The following is a 17,249-nucleotide window of genomic DNA, read 5'->3' as shown; positions in this document are numbered from 1 at the left end:
CATTCACATTGAAAATTAGCTCCCTCCAGAGGTAATGAGGTAGAATTATTTATATAAAAATAAAAGTCCTTCACATAGCACATAAATGGAGAAGTCATATATCAAATGAAAGCTCTCACTCTCAGGAATGTGACTGTACATTTAATTGTGTTGCACTAATACCACAGTTCAAAAGATTTTGCTGCTGTAAGCCCCAAATAGCTAAAACTTTATATCTGCTTTTAACTTAGGAAGTTCTCTAAAAATGAGCTATTGTTTACTTGTCTGTGAGCTTGCTTGGCTAAATAATCCAATGTTATATCTTAGATGTCCAGAACAAAATATGCCATCCAGAAGGAAAAGCATGCAAAACAAATAATCAGAAAATGTTCAAGAGATATTAAATGAAACAATGAGAGTGGTGCTTGAAATGAAAATTAGACTGAATGTCTATGGACGAGCACATCTGTGAGGGCATTAGAATGCATTAGAGCGCCACCTACATTACAGATCTGTATATTGTGATGGAATGTGATAGAGAAAAATAAAATGTCTAGTGCTTTCTGCCACCTAATGGAATAAAATGAGACTTTTCAAAGTGAGGTTGAGTGAACAGAGCCAGAATTACATGTTTACAAAGTTAGGACAACAAAAAATTGTTTTTGGGGTTTAAAAAAAAATAAAATAAAATTCTGTTTATCATAAGATTATAAACACATACAATATTATTTATGAATAATTGGAGTCTTTTTCTATTATTATTTGGGTGGTTCTCTAAATAATGAGACCCATTTTTTGCAATTTGTCCAAAGTATGTGTGAATGGTGAGCTTTTAAATATGAGTGTGAAAAATTGCGGGCGGCAGCCCAAAAATGCAGCAGAGTATAAGGGGTTAAACTCACATTACTCCTGACTGCTTAAAAATAACTACCATTCAAAAGAGAGATCTGTTCAGTAATATCAATATGTTCACATTATTATTTTGAGGAAAGTGAGTAAGTGTACTCTAGAGCTTAAACCAAGTGTGGCATTGATAGAGTGCACTTAGAACTCTTGAGAGATGTCCCGGAGTGAAAGCTACTGATTTACTGACTCCATTTACAATTTTCATCCTTAGCACGGACCAATCAAACCAGGCAAACAAAGGGAAATGCGTTAGGGAAGTCACTCTCCAAATGAACAATCACAAACACGGGGGCTCTGTGTCTCTGGCTCAAAAAAAAAAAAAAGCCATCATGTCCTCGCACATCAGGAACCCGGGACCCAATGGCGCTGGTAAAACAGTGCACTGGTTCAAAAGGTAAAATGAAGACCAAATTGCTTCTGTCAGAAGTGCCATCCCCACTTTTAAATTTGGTCGACGGCATGTCTCTCTACCCATTCTAGGACAGTATCCCATCCTACTGGGTCTATGCGACATGCATCCCTCCCACTACACTGATGAAGCTATCATGTCCCACAGGAACACTATTTAATGGTTGAGAGCACATTAAATTATATGACCTGGTGAGAGGACGTGTTATTCTTGCAGTGGCTAAGAAAATCCATTATGTTTATGTTGCATAAGCACAGTGGAGAACAAAAGTATAAACTTGAGGTTAAATGGGACAAAGCCACAACATATATTTGTACACATTTAGAACACATGTTGGTTTTTAGCATATTGTTGTCAGACATGACGCACAAGAACCTCTTAGAGGCTGTTCCGACTGAATGCGTTCTTGCGTTTAAAAGAAGCCAGACTCATTGCAAACAAATGGAACAGAATGCAGGTATCAACTGAGATTTTTGCTAATTATTTTACTCTAAGTTGACACAGCGTTTAAAAAACATCACACTCATGTGCAAGACAATAAAAATAGAGTGAGATGCAGCATAATGTTCAAAGACATCCATTTAGCCCATGCTAACGTAGAAAAACTATTAAAGAATACAGCAAATGGACGCAAAAGTGCGTTCTGTGTGAACAGCCCCTAAACTCTTGAGAATTCTCAACAAAAGGTTTAGAGATGCCAAGTTATCTGAGTTCTGCCTTTTGAGTTAACTGTTTCAAGCACCACACACAAGACTTTTAATTGGACAGCATTGACCATGAAGCGCATATTATCCATTTATTGTGTTTAAAGTCAACATGAAAAACAGTTTGCAACTCATTTTACGTACTTAATCTGACGTATTTCTGAGTGAAACAGGATATTCAACAAGACAAAAATGTAGGAAAGCAGTTGAGTATTTCCATCAGGACCAGATTGGACCATTACATAGCAGAACTTATGGGAAGGTGGCTGGATGGGAAGGGTTGAAAAAGTAAGATAAATTTGTGACAAAAAGGACAATCGCTTCAAAGGCGGAGCAAGTCATTACATTTAGATAAAACTTAACGAAGACTTATTTTATGTGGAACAATATGTCTCCATGTATCATACACAATAAGGCCAGGAATGTGCAATAAGAAAGTAAACAGGGTCAATTTTGAATCATGTTGACTTTAAAGTATGTTTGATGTCCTACATAAGATTTTTTTTTTCTTTAAGTGTTTAACTAATTTTAGCTCAGCTCTTTATAAATATTTATTGAATTTATTTTGTTGCCAAAATCTGGGGTCAATGCTTACAGACACAATATAAACATAAAGAATAATTTTTGTGATAAAATAATCAATTATATTATAAAAAAATAATCATATTATCAGCAATCGATGTGCCATCTAAAGAGATATCACTCTTTTGAACTAATAATGGCAACTACTGTAGGTTTATAGCTACAGAGAGCTTGTTCTCCAAAAAGTTCCAATTACAACCAGGTACTCTTAGTACAAAACAACCAAATCCAGGTTACTATCATTTTTCTGTGCAACAATTTTCTCTTCTTCAGCATTCTACCACTGCCTATACCTGCTGTCCACCTGATGGTGGTTAAAGATGGTGATAATATTATATAATAATTCCCACATCGATCTCTCCACACACTCAGAAGAGCTGCGCACTTACCCAATCAAAAGCAGCGCTGCACACACAATCACAAATCCTATGGTATACTTCAGCGCATTTTTCACTTGCTGTAAAGAGAGAATGAAAAACATGTTAATCAAACCATCAGTCTGTAATAACATCATGCTTCATTTGGGAAGGCCAAAGGGGCTTTGAACTGGAGCGTAATATGGAACAACATGAAAGTGAGTAAATTATGGCAACATTTTAATTTTAAGTAGTGCCCGACCGATATATCGGTCGGCCGATATTATCGGCTGATAGTAGCCTTTCACCGATATATCGGTATCGCGTATATTTTACCGATATGCGACGATATGAAAACTTTTTTTCAGAACATATAATGCAGAAAACAATACTTTAGAATTGGTGTCATAGCATAGTTTGTCCAGCAGAGCGCTCTCCGACTCCAATGTTTACAGAGCTGACTCTGAGCTGACGTGGTTCTGCAGACAGGGCGGAGTTAAACAGTGTGGATTTGAGCGATCTCTTCTCATTAAATTGCTAACTAGTTTGTGAAATACATACTGTAAAGTTAATAAAATGATGGGTCATTTTTTATATAACTAATATAACGTTATCCCTGTCCCTGACAACCATGTCACTCATGTTTATCACATCTGTTTGCTGTTAGCCAGCTATAGTTTGTCAGTGCAGTCAGTAATGTAGCAGATTGAAAGGTAAACATCAGAGCATCTTTTTGCAGCTCAGCAGACAACAGTGCGGTGGTGGATTGTGTCTGGTGAGTGTTGATTTCATGCTTCGCTGTTGCCTAGTTGGTGAGACACAATGCTGGAAAGTAAATAAAGTCCATCTTTTACTCTCCGTGACAACGAGCTTATAGCTAACTAGCTAATCACTTAGCTACTGTCATTGTTGTCAGCTGAGTGGAAGCTAATGAGTAAACATGTATTCACCTAAATGTTTTGTTCAAGATTCAGTTTGGTACCCCCTTCATCCGAATTTACAAAATGTAATATTTAGAAGTCTGGTTTTCCAGACATTAAAATAGGATACTTAATAAAAGTAGATTTAATGAATAGTATATTTGCCCTGTATAAATAATAATATATAGGAACTGTATCTAAAATAAATGAAGGGTGATACATACTACTACAACAGGCTGGAAAAATAGACATTTATTCATTTTAATATCCTATATATATTTTGAATGTGTTGAAACTTGACACCACGCGACACACCCTAAAAACTGCACTGTTAGAACGGTTTCATGCTGAAGAGCTGCTTAAAAGTAAAAAAAAAAATAATTCTCTCTCTCGTAAATGAAAATGAGTGTAAATGCCAACACCATCAAATATGTCGAAAGGACTGATGCCTGTCAACCAAAACATGAGCTCATTGATGTCATTAAATATCAGTCTGCTTTTTTATTCCATCAGTTACTCCTGGTCGAGGCTGCCGTATATATTTAGTTTATACGTAGGGTTACGTCCTACATAAATTTAATGGTGCAATGCTCAAATATTTAGTAGAGTGTAAATTGTGATTTGAATTTATTCTTTATTTTAATGGTCAGCCATTGACTGATACTAAACAGTACTGATGTTTATTTAGCTATTTGTTGTATTTTTATTCTTTATTTAAATGGTCAGCAATTGACTTTTACTAAACATACAGTACGGATGTTAATTAAGCTATTTATTTTATTTTATTTATTCTTTATTTTAATGGTGGGCAATTGACTTATACTAAACATACAGTACTGATTTTTATTTAGCTATTTATTGTATTTTTATTTAAAATGGTCAGCAATTGACTTTTACTAACAGTACTGATGTTTATTAAGCTATTTATTGTATTTTTATTTATTCTTTATTTTCTCAGTGTTTATTTCTAGAATTTGTTGACAATGTATAATAATAATATCAAATATTCTTTGATAAAAATATTTAAGAAAGCAGCCTTCTGAGTACCTTTGCATAGTCATATTGGTGCAAAATTGGTGCACAATCCACATAGAAAAGGTCTGTTTTCATTCCAGCTCAAAAATTAGCTATATCGGTCACCATATCGGTAAACGGTGAATTTTCCCTCTCTAAAATCGGTATCGGTCTCAAAAATCCCATATCGGTCAGGCTCTAATTTTAAGGTGAACTATTCCTTTTAAATACTACCTTTGTAGGCATCTTCTGATGGTTTCAAAGAAGGAGAATGAAAGAGAGGTTTGGAAAGAAGAGTTGCTTTTTAATATCTAAATAAATTCTAGGCAATGGAGGAAGATCTTTGGCACGTAATCTGCACATCACTGTGGCATCCTTAGAGACAAATATCTGACATTTGCAATAAGCAGCATTATAGAGAGGACGATGTGCTTTTTGTCACTTTGTCACCTCGCTGCAGTCAAACCTCTTGCAGATGGAGTCTGTTTGAACTCGCTGGGTAATAAATGAACTGACATAACTGTAATCAGGCAAATATCACTTAGCAATGCCTCAAGGGCATTTCTGTTCATATGATTAATATGAACCTTTCTAACTGCAGACAGCAAGCCCTGCTTAGTGTGTACTAGTATAGAACACACAATTTCTTTACTACAAAATGTTTTTGCAGCTCTTGTTGTACCTGCCCTATATTAAAGTTGAAAAGGCAATCGGTTTTAGGGTGCACTGGCATACTAGATAGATAGACAGGAAAGAGTGGCAGGTTTACTGAGCACTTGATGCTGTTGTCTTCATCTTTTTCCTCGTAGTAGAAATACACAAAGGGGATCCAGAGGAAAACACAGAACAGAATGATGGAATACAGAGCTGTGAAAGAGAAAAGATGGGACAGTTATACACCTGGAACAAACTCAACAATCAAGATCCAAATTACATAGAGCAAAAAACAGCATTATGCATGTAGATTTTAGGGGGTCAGTGATGTAATGCTCATTATGTATGTACAGACCGATTCATTTATTTTTTAAAAGTATGAAAACACCTATACGTAGAGCATGCTTTAAATTTTTATGTGAAAATTCATTTTGAAATGTTAATATTGGGAATAAAGTCAATTTTAGCATGAAAAATATATATAAAACATATATTTGAAAATAAAGTTACATAGTTACATGTATTCAAGGTGTAAGTGAAAATATGTTATGAATTTACACCGATCAGCCACAACATTAAAACCACCTGCCTAATATTGTGTAGGTCCCCCTCGTGCCGCCAAAGCAGCGCCAACCCGCATCTCAGAATAGCATTCTGAGATGATATTCTTCTCACCACAATTGTACAGAGTGGTTATCTGAGTTACCGTAGACTTTGTCAGCTCGAACCTGTCTGGCAATTCTCTGTTGACCTCTCTCATCAACAAGACGTTTCCATCAGCAGAACTGCCGCTCACTGGATATTTTTTGTTTTTGGCACTATTCTGAGTAAATTCTAGAGACTGTTGTGTGTGAAAATCCCAGGAGATCAGCAGTTACAAAATTACTCAAATCAGCCCGTCTGGCACCAACAATCATCCGTGTGAATATCTAATCAGCCAATCATGTGACAGCAGTGCAGTGCATAAAATCATGCAGATACGGATCACGAGCTTCAGTTAATGTTCACATCAACCATCAGAATGGGGAAAAATTTTGATCTCCGTGATTTGGACCGTGGCATGACTGTTGGTGCCAGACATGCTGGTTTGAGTATTTGTGCTGCTGTGAACTGCTGATCTCCTGGGATTTTCATGCACAACAGTCTCTAGAATTTACTCCGAATGGTGCCAAAAATAAAAAACATCCAGTAAGCAGCAGTTCTGCGAATGGAAATGCCTTGATGATGAGAGATGTCAACAGAGAATGGCCAGACTGGTTCAAACTGACGAAGTCTACAGTAACTCAGATGACCGCTCTGTACAGTTGTGGTTGGCGCTGTTTTGGCAGCACAAGGGGGACCTACACACTATTGGGCAGGTGGTTTTAATGTTGTGGCTGATCGGTGTATACTTAACAGTGTTTTCAGATTCATAAAATCAAAAGTTTTTCAAAAGTGTTTTTTCAAAAACAAAGTATGCAGATATAGAATAAAGATTACATTTTTAAGAACATTCCATACGTAATTTAAATTAGACTTTTACAGATTATTTTTATGGAAATCTTATTTTCCATTGTCAACGATCAAGAGCCACATTAAATACAGAAAAAAAAAAACAGCATTATGAATTTAGATGTTATATGCCAATTCCGTGATGCTCATTATCTGTGTACAGACTGATTAATTTCTTCAATAAAAGCATTAAAATTGCAATTTACACAGACAATGACATGAAAATACCTCATCTATGAGCATGCTTTTGATTTCTAAATTAAACTCAGTGACATTTTTGTTGGACAAAGTAAAAAAAATGTCAAGGTATTATAAACGTTTATTACATAAGAAAGAAAATAAATAAATAAATAAATAAATCTTGTGCAAGTAAATCTCTTAAAATATCAGATAATTAAAAAATTTAATTTGTTTATGACATTGTAAGGTTCTTTCAGGTTCAAGTTATAACAATATTCTGGTTTCAACAGAAGTTAAGAAGTTAATTTAAAAACATATCTTTAAAAAAGATGAATATGTGTACACTTTTAAGGCGTATGGAAAATATACTTCACTTTGCTACTTTTACTCAGTGTTGTCAGATTAATTAAATCAAAACTTAATACAACTGTATAAAAGTGTTTCAAAAAATACAAAAGAAACCAATATGATTGTGTAGATATAGAATAAAGATTACATGCATCTTAATCTAGATTTTTACAGGTTAATATAATGAAAACCTTATCCTTATTTTTCCTTGTCAACAATGACCAGACAGAACATTAAACAAACATGAATTCAGTAGTTTGTTGTTCACTACTGACATGACTATGACATGTAAACTTTAATTGACGAATACACAGTATGGAACAGGCTATAGGAGATTCGTAATGAACACAAATCATGTGTCAAATCAGTGTCTGTAGGCGTACAAGATTCATAGAAACCCATCAAAGTCCCACATTATGAGTCGTAAGCCCCAAAGCGAAAACGAGCTGGCATAATCAAGTTAAAGGAGCAAAGATCACTGATATTACAGCAACAGTTTATGCAACCAACTGTGACAGGCAGAGAAATTGATTTAGCTGATTCCACTCTTTTCCTTTCATGCAGTGAATTAAAATGGTCAGCTTGGCCTATTTCACTAGAGCGGACCCTGTGAATCAGATCCCTTGTCAACTTCATTTCTCATGTAGGTTACTCAGTTGATACAAAAGCTTTGAATAACACAATGCTACTTTAGACTGGAAAATGTTAATGGTAACATACTGTAAATAGATATGTTTATCTACATGTACAGCGGGGTTTAAATATCTGAGACTACTAATAAAAATGCTTCTATTTTGCTTTGAAATCTAATTCAGTATATATTTTTTCATTAGTTAACATGGTCAAAGTCACAAATTTTCTTATTCAATTAGTGACCTAGAAATAGCACAGAACATTAAATATTTCATATACACTTTTTACATCATAACATTTCTTGGTTTAAATTTTTTGTTTATCTCCAGGTTTAAATTAGATTTTGAATTCCAGGTTTTCAATGTGGTATCAGATTTTTGGACCCCATTGTTTGCAGTGGATTAAGAAACTGTATCTGTATAGGACAAAAATCTTTCATACCACACAACTCACTGAACATTTATTTTTAAATGGAAACATATATATAACACGGACTGTCTTCCATACTGGCATCACACAGAATGGATTGCAGTGACCTTCTACGAATACAATACAGAACCAAAAAATGATCCATCATTGTGTCTGCGGACAAGTAGGACAAAAAGCTAATTTCCGTAAACATGTAAACATGCTCTGCACACATCAGTCAAATCTGTGCACGTGCACTCAACTGATAAATGATCTGAAGTCAAAGATAGATATTTCTAAAGGATGGCCGAGCGCGTTTCTGTTGGGCAAAACAGAAATGTCTTTTAACAGCAGGCAAGGAGAAAACACAACAGCCACGACACTATAAAATCAACAATAATGGGAGGAAAACGGTTTCACAAGCCCTGTGGCAAGTGGGGGATGATTTTGCCAGCTGTATGGAAGCTTTCAAAAGTAAATTTTTTGATTGCCGCACTTTTTCTGGATTATTGTGAGGGATTCGGTCATATCCCGTTATTTCAGTGGATCAAAGCTGTTCATTGAGTTACACTCTGCACTCTCTCAATTTACCTTGTGGCGTCGAATCGTCACTCATTTTGTTATTTTTTTCAGTGTTTTATGATGAAAGCATTTCTCATGGTTATGAGTATACTGATAATGAGTGTAAACATTCCTAAGGGTTCCGTCTATCCCATATCCCTTTGACACAAACAACACAGCTTGTGCACACAAGGAAAATCACATGCCTTCAAACTGTAAACCAATCCAAGCCACCCTGAATCAATTTGTGCAAATAGAAATAATAGAGAGCATCTGTCATGAGTTTCTATTTAGCTAACTAGCTGTGCTTGTTAAGGCAAGCGTCACAATTACTATTGCTCATACTTTGAACAAATCCCTAATATTAAGAACTTTGGCACATATATACAGAAAGCTCATTTAAATGAATTACTTCATCAATAAAACAAATCATTACTCATCATGCACCATTTGTGCTACAGAAATAAATGACACCTCAAATGGTGCAGCTTGTTGAGGTGAGGTTTGCTGTTACTTTTCTAAGTGATCAGATTTACACCTAGCAGACAATAAAACAGGCAAAAAATCCCATATACTTACAGTAACAGAGGGCTCCCAGCCATATTTAGGGACCAGAGGCTGTATAACAGAGCCATATGGTTTGTCCAAAATCACATACTTCTGCACTATTTTATGCCATTTTGTAGTGTAAGTAGTGTGAGTAGCATGTTCACAATGAAACTGCAATGAAAAGATGTGCAATACGAGTACCCGGATGATGTACTTCTTCAACCGAAATAACAGAGTGTGGAATGTTAGACATGGATAAAAGACAGTTATACAGGTATAGAACAACACGAGGGTGAGTAAATAATGACAGCATTTAAATTTTTGGGTGAACTATCCCTTTAACCTTTTCAACTCTGGGGCATTTTTGGGCTGCCGCCTGCAATTTTTCTCACTCAAATTTAAAAGCTCACCATTAACACATACTGTGGACTAAAATGGGTCAAATTTATTTCAGAACGTTTTATTTATTTAAAATATATATATATATATATATAATTGGTCCTAAATTTGTAAGCATGTAATTCTGGTTCTGTTCACTCCATTTCCCTCCAAATAATCTTATTTTATTCCACTAGATGGCAGCAAGTACTAGATTTTTTTCTTTATCACCTTCCAAAATGCCGATCTGAAATGGCACTCTAATGCATTTTAGCCCTCACAGATGTGCTTGTCCATAGACATTCAGTCTGATTTTCAGTTCAAGCACCACCCCCATTGTTTTATTGAATATCTACGCATATAAACTCAATCTAGGTGTCATTAGAAAGCTAAGATCCTCCGCTTTAGGATGATGTTTAACATTTTATCATCAATAGTCAAAAACATATATTTCTGGTGATTTGTGAAGCATGCTTTTCCTGCTGGACTAAATATTTTGTTCTGGACATCTAAGATATAACATTGGATTATTCAAGTAAAAATGGCAATTTTATTAGAAAGTTAAGAGCAGATATAAAGTTTTTAGCTATCTGGGGATTAAAGAAGCAGTGATAGGCGCATAAAAGAGATATTTGTATTATATACTTTGTAAATAAACTGTACAGAGCTTTTATTTGATATATGATTAGTGTTATTTATGTGCTATTTGAAATACTTTTATATTCATATTAATATTTCCACAACATGACCTCTAGGTGGCACTGATTTGGGATGCGAATGTTTTCAGGCCCTATTTTGCTATTTTATGTAACATAAATGCAGAAGTGATGGTTATCTATTAAAAGTTCAGATTCTAATCTTTCAAACGATACCACATATGCCTGACTTATGTATTCAGAGACTTTTTTCATGACATTGCGGCCCCTTTTGGACCCGCTGACATCATGCTCTGCACCCTTTAGGTAATGAATGAAAACCCAGTTACCACCCAGTTCTCTTCATGTCTCTTCCCTTGCCTCAGAACCCATGGTAAATGCTCCCATATTGTGTTTGTATGGCAGATCCAGGGTAAGCAAAGTTTCTCTAATATGCGGTACAATGACAGTGAGGCATTATGAATTCATGTGAAATAGGTAAGGAGCAGACACTTAAAGGGGTTACAAAGCTATTTTAGGCTGGAGGGGGGCTATCTACAGGTAATGGATGTCTCTGAAGAAAGGACCAGCAACTCATGCTGATGTGCATCTAGGAGGAAACAGCACGCTTGGTTTAACACTTTCTTGAAGTGATAACATGATTCTTTAGCACGATTCAGTCAAGTCAAACAAAAAAAAAAAAAAAGTGTAATTAGACAATCATGACCATGGTGGGCGCTTCAGATTTTACAAAATATTCCGGGTTCAATACAAATTAAGCTCAATCGACAGCATTTTTGGCATAATGTTTATTAAAAAAAAAAAATCAAGGTTACAATGAGGCACTCACAATGGAAGTGAATAGGTCCAATTTTTGGAGGGTTTAAAGGCATAACTTTGAAGCTTATAATTTTATAAAAGCACTTGCATTCATTCTTCTGTTAAAACTAATGTATTATTTGAGATGAAAAGTTGTTTAAATCGTAATTTTTTTCAGTCTTTTTAGGGTCTGTTGACATCGTCATGGCAACGAAATTGTAAAATTGGCTATAACTTTACACAGAAAAGGTTAGTAAGTGATTTTATCACACTAAAATCATGTTAGCACGCATATTGTTTATGTCTTATGGCTATACTTTTGAAACAGTGAAAGGCAGATTAATTCCTTTCTGCGCAAACAAACATCCTTTCTATGTAAATTAGGCTCATTAAAGATTGTGCTTCATTCAGAAAACTCAACAACAATTTGCCATGCACAATTTACACCGTGCTATTTCAGCCAAATGGAAATAGGCGGTAAAATTAATTTTATTTAAAAGAGATGATTTTGAACATTTTCAACCAATAATTTCAGCGGTAATTAATCAAATACTCATCAAATAATGTTTAAAAGTGTCACACCCTGGCATAGATCCAGATGTGCGGTGTCAAGCACAGAATTTATATCCATTTGGTTTTAAAGGTGATTTGTAACCTTGTGATTTTTATAGCCTGCAATTTCACACTCCATTGTCTCTAAATCTGAGCATATGGTTGAGCAAAACCCATCTGTCACAGGACAAAACATAGTCTAAGAGTCCTGATTTTGGTCATAACTCAGATTTGATAAAATGTTTAGGACAAGTTGCTGCTTTTTGCCTTTGCATGGTCAATATGTTTACATGACAACTCATAATAATCGGAATCAGAATGAGCTTTATTGCCACGTATGCTTACACATACAAGGAATTTGACTTGGTGACAGAAGCTTCCAGTGCACAAACAATACAACAAGACAGTTTTAAAAATAAAGAAACTTTTTAAAAATAAAAAGCGAATCAAAAATATAAGTATATATATAGAAATACACAATAAGACTATATATATATATATATATATATATATATATATATATATATATATATATATATATATATATATATATGTATGTATATATACAGGTGCATCTCAATAAATTAGAATGTCATGGAAAAGTTCATTTATTTCAGTAATTCAACTCAAATTGTGAAACTCGTGTATTAAATAAATTCAATGCACACAGACTGAAGTAGTTTAAGTCTTTGGTTCTTTTAATTGTGATGATTTTGGCTCACATTTAACAAAAACCCACCAATTCACTATCTCAAAAAATTAGAATATGGTGACATGCCAATCAGCTAATCAACTCAAAACACCTGCAAAGGTTTCCTGAGCCTTCAAAATGGTCTCTCAGTTTGGTTCACTAGGCTACACAATCATGGGGAAGACTGCTGATCTGACAGTTGTCCAGAAGACAATCATTGACACCCTTCACAAGGAGGGTAAGCCACAAACATTCATTGCCAAAGAAGCTGGTTGTTCACTGAGTGCTGTATCCAAGCATGTTAACAGAAAGTTGAGTGGAAGGAAAAAGTGTGGAAGAAAAAGATGCACAACCAACCGAGAGAACCGCAGCCTTATGAGGATTGCCAAGCAAAATCAATTCAAGAATTTGGGTGAACTTCACAAGGAATGGACTGAGGCTGGGGTCAAGGCATCAAGAGCCACCACACAAAGACATGTCAAGGAATTTGGCTACAGTTGTCGTATTCCTCTTGTTAAGCCACAGACAACTTCAGAGGCGTCTTACCTGGGCTAAGGAGAAGAAGAACTGGACTGTTGCCCAGTGGTCCAAAGTCCTCTTTTCAGATGAGAGCAAGTTTTGTATTTCATTTGGAAACCAAGGTCCTAGAGTCTGGAGGAAGGGTGGAGAAGCTCATAGCCCAAGTTGCTTGAAGTCCAGTGTTAAGTTTCCACAGTCTGTGATGATTTGGGGTGCAATGTCATCTGCTGGTGTTGGTCCATTGTGTTTTTTGAAAACCAAAGTCACTGCACCCGTTTACCAAGAAATTTTGGAGCACTTCATGCTTCCTTCTGCTGACCAGCTTTTTAAAGATGCTGATTTCATTTTCCAGCAGGATTTGGCACCTGCCCACACTGCCAAAAGCACCAAAAGTTGGTTAAATGACCATGGTGTTGGTGTGCTTGACTGGCCAGCAAACTCACCAGACCTGAACCCCATAGAGAATCTATGGGGTATTGTCAAGAGGAAAATGAGAAACAAGAGACCAAAAAATGCAGATGAGCTGAAGGCCACTGTCAAAAGAAACCTGGGCTTCCATACCACCTCAGCAGTGCCACAAACCGATCACCTCCATGCCACGCCGAATTGAGGCAGTAATTAAAGCAAAATGAGCCCCTACCAAGTATTGAGTACATATACAGTAAATTAACATACTTTCCAGAAGGCCAACAATTCACTAAAAATGTTTTTTTTATTGGTCTTATGATGCATTCTAATTTTTTGAGATAGTGAATTGGTGGGTTTTTGTTAAATGTGAGCCAAAATCACCACAATTAAAAGAACCAAAGACTTAAACTACTTCAGTCTGTGTGCATTGAATTTATTTAATACATGAGTTTCACAATTTGAGTTGAATTACTGAAATAAATGAACTTTTCCACGACATTCTAATTTATTGAGATGCACCTGTATGTATATATATATATATATATATATATATATATATATATATATATATACACACACATACATATATACATACATGCATATATACATTATATATATATACATTATATATATATATATATATATATATATATATATATATATATATATATATATACACACATATACACACACACACACAAATACAAATGTACAAATACAAATCTGTTATATACAGATAGTGCAAGGGAATGTAATGGAAGAAGAGGTAGGATATGTTGGATAAATGGAAATAGACTAAGCTGTGTATTGCACATAATTATTCCTCAAAGGGACAGTTTTAACTGACCATGAGATGGATAGCCTGAGGGGGAAAAAACTGCCTGACGGTTCTGGCACAAGAACGATTTCATGGCTGAACCAAACCAGACAGTTATTGAAGTGCAGAGAACAGACTCAATGACTGCTGAATAGAACTGTATCAGCAGCGCCTGTGGCAGGTTGAACTTTCTCAACTGGCGAAGGAAGTACAACCTCTGCTGGGCATTTTTCACAATGGAGTCAATGTGGGTCTCCCACATCAGGTCCTGTGAGATGGTAGTGCCCAGGAACCTGAATGACTCCACTGCTGCCACAGTGCTGTTCAGAATGGTGAGCGGGGTCAATGTTGGGGTGTTACTCCTAAAGTCCACAATCATCTACACTATTTTGTGCGTGTTCAGCTCCAGGTTGTTTTGATTACACCAGACAGCCAGCTGTTTAACTTCCCTTCTGTATGCAGACTCATCGTCATCCTGGATTCGTACATTTGTAATTCGAACAAGATGGTGAAATCATAAGATATTGTACAGCTTGGCTCATATAAAAAGATAAGACTTTTATTCCCATATAGACCAACCAATCAACAAGCAGAGTTTCAGGGTGTCACGTGACGCCATGCAGGGAGCGGACGTGTGAGCAACGAGCTCTGCGCACTTTGCTAAATTTTTAATTATTTTTATGTGATAACCTGGTGAAATTCAATAGAGTCAGTTACACATTTGCTCTTTGAGGTAAAATATGGCAAAGAAGTCAAAATCCTTGGGCTCTGGAGACATTAAAAGACACTACAGACCAGGGACTCGATTTGGTTGGTGCGACAAGAGAGGAGATCCAGCGTCAACTGTCCAACATGTCGGTGATGCTGACGAGGATTCTTGCTGACTTGGAGGATCTCGCTGTTTTACGTTGATCAATTATGGCGATGGAAACAAAATTCTCTGAGTTAGTCACAAGAGTGACGGATGTTGAGAGACGAATCGATTGTCTTGAGTCATCGGAGAGGGAATTACCCGCTAATCCACCCTTGACCAAAGTTGATGTGGAATGTGTTCTTGGAAAAAATGAAGATCTTGAAAATAGAAATCGCAGGAATAATGTCTGAATTGTTGGAATTCCTGAGCATGAAGAGGGCAGAGATATGGTGAAATTCTTGGATGAACTCTTCCTGAGTCTGCTCGACAAAACGGGCCGTGGGCTGGAAATCGAGCGAGTTCACAGAGTTCCGGTTCTTAGATCTACTGAGGGAAACAGGCCCCGATCAATTTTGGTCAAATTTCTGAGATCATCTGATAAAGATCTTGTGTTGTGCCAGGCGAGGAACAAGGGAAGGCTTTCTTGGAAGAATCACAGTATTTTCTTGTTCTTTGCGAATTCGACAAGAGAGAAATGCGAGTGATTCAAGGAGTGTAAGAAACTCTTGCATCAAAGAAATATCGTTTTTGCACGGATGTTTCCGGCCAGACTGAGAATAGAGATGAAGGACGGTCGCAAAGTATTTACGTGTCCGAAACAAGCACTGTCTTTTATACGATCTATGAGTGAGTAAACCATTGGGGTTTTTCTCATGTAAGTGGATCGACTCGCTGTTCATTGACTCTACTGTTGGAGGAAGTTGGGCGTCATTTTTGTTTCTTTTTGCGTTGATTCCGCCGGGCAGCTGGAGTCTGTGTGGTGGAATAACACTTTTCCTTAAATAATCGTTTGCATTGACGGAAGATCGCTTCTTCACTGAAGTTCCCGGCTAGATTTAGATTAGACAATATGGATGACAGCAAAATGTTTACATGCCCACACAAAGGATGTCTTTTTTACAGTTGGCGGTCTGAGTAAGTCATGGTGTATTCTTTTCATGTGCCCTCTGAGTGAACTTGACTCTTGATCACCCGAGGAACCGAGATTCCTGTTTTGCTGCTGTTTATGATGGTTCCGCCTAGCGGCTGGAATTTGCTTTGTGGAGTAACACTGCTTTGGGACAGTTTTGTGGAAGAATCTGCACGTTCTTTGTTCATGCCTCCTGTAGGCTGGGGTTTGATTTGTGGAGTTTTTCTGCGGGACATTGGAATAATTACATCATCTGCTGCATTCATAAGCAACCGGTTCACCGTTCATCTGTTTGACTGTTCGAGGACACTGAACGGTTTATAGCAGCTGGAATTTTGTTTTGTGGAAGAACACATCTTTGAGTCAGTTCTGTGAATGAATCTATATGTTACGTGTGTTTATGATGCCTATTGGCAGAGGTTTGTTTTATAAAGTATTTTCTGGTATGTAAATTTGTGAGGCAAAATTGAGCAATCTGATGGCAAAGTTGTCGCGGGGGCTCTTGCAGGTGTGCATGGACCTTTTGAGTTTGGAGGGATTGACGCCGGTTGGCGCTCTCATGCGCGGGGTTAATGCGTACGTTTTCTTTTTTGTTTTTGGTTCGGGGGGAGTTCGGGGTTTGAATGTTGCACTAATGGGGATTGTGGTCTGTATAATCTTGTTTTTGACACACACTTTTTTCTTTCTATTATATCAAGATGTCAATCATTAATATGAATGGATTATCCCTCTCCACATGAAATGTCAATGGGTTGGGGCACCCCATAAAAAGAAGAAACGTTGTTACTTTTCTTAAGCGTAAGAAATATGATATAGTGTTTCTTCAAGAAACACATCTTTCCCCACAGGAAGATGAAAAATTTGGGAAGATATGGGGTGGACATGTTTTTTTTAGTGCTGGCTCAATAAGAGC

General features: G+C 36.4%; 1 protein-coding gene across 1 annotated transcript in view; it reads right to left on the bottom strand.

The window, feature by feature from the left end:
- Positions 1–17,249, bottom strand: part of LOC127412427 (lysosomal cobalamin transport escort protein LMBD1) — a 164,693-nt gene that overhangs the window by 92,422 nt on the left and 55,022 nt on the right. The window contains exons 4-5 of the mRNA XM_051648769.1: positions 5,640–5,737; positions 2,970–3,037 (exon numbers count right to left, since the gene is read on the bottom strand). Coding sequence (XP_051504729.1) covers positions 2,970–3,037; positions 5,640–5,737 — 166 coding nt within the window. The remainder of the gene's footprint in view (positions 1–2,969; positions 3,038–5,639; positions 5,738–17,249) is intronic.

This window comes from Myxocyprinus asiaticus, chromosome 21 (genome assembly GCF_019703515.2).
Source record: "Myxocyprinus asiaticus isolate MX2 ecotype Aquarium Trade chromosome 21, UBuf_Myxa_2, whole genome shotgun sequence".
In the NCBI taxonomy this organism is placed as follows: domain Eukaryota; kingdom Metazoa; phylum Chordata; class Actinopteri; order Cypriniformes; family Catostomidae; genus Myxocyprinus; species Myxocyprinus asiaticus.
Note: the sequence above shows the minus strand (reverse complement) of the source record. Positions and strands in the feature narration are given on the sequence as shown.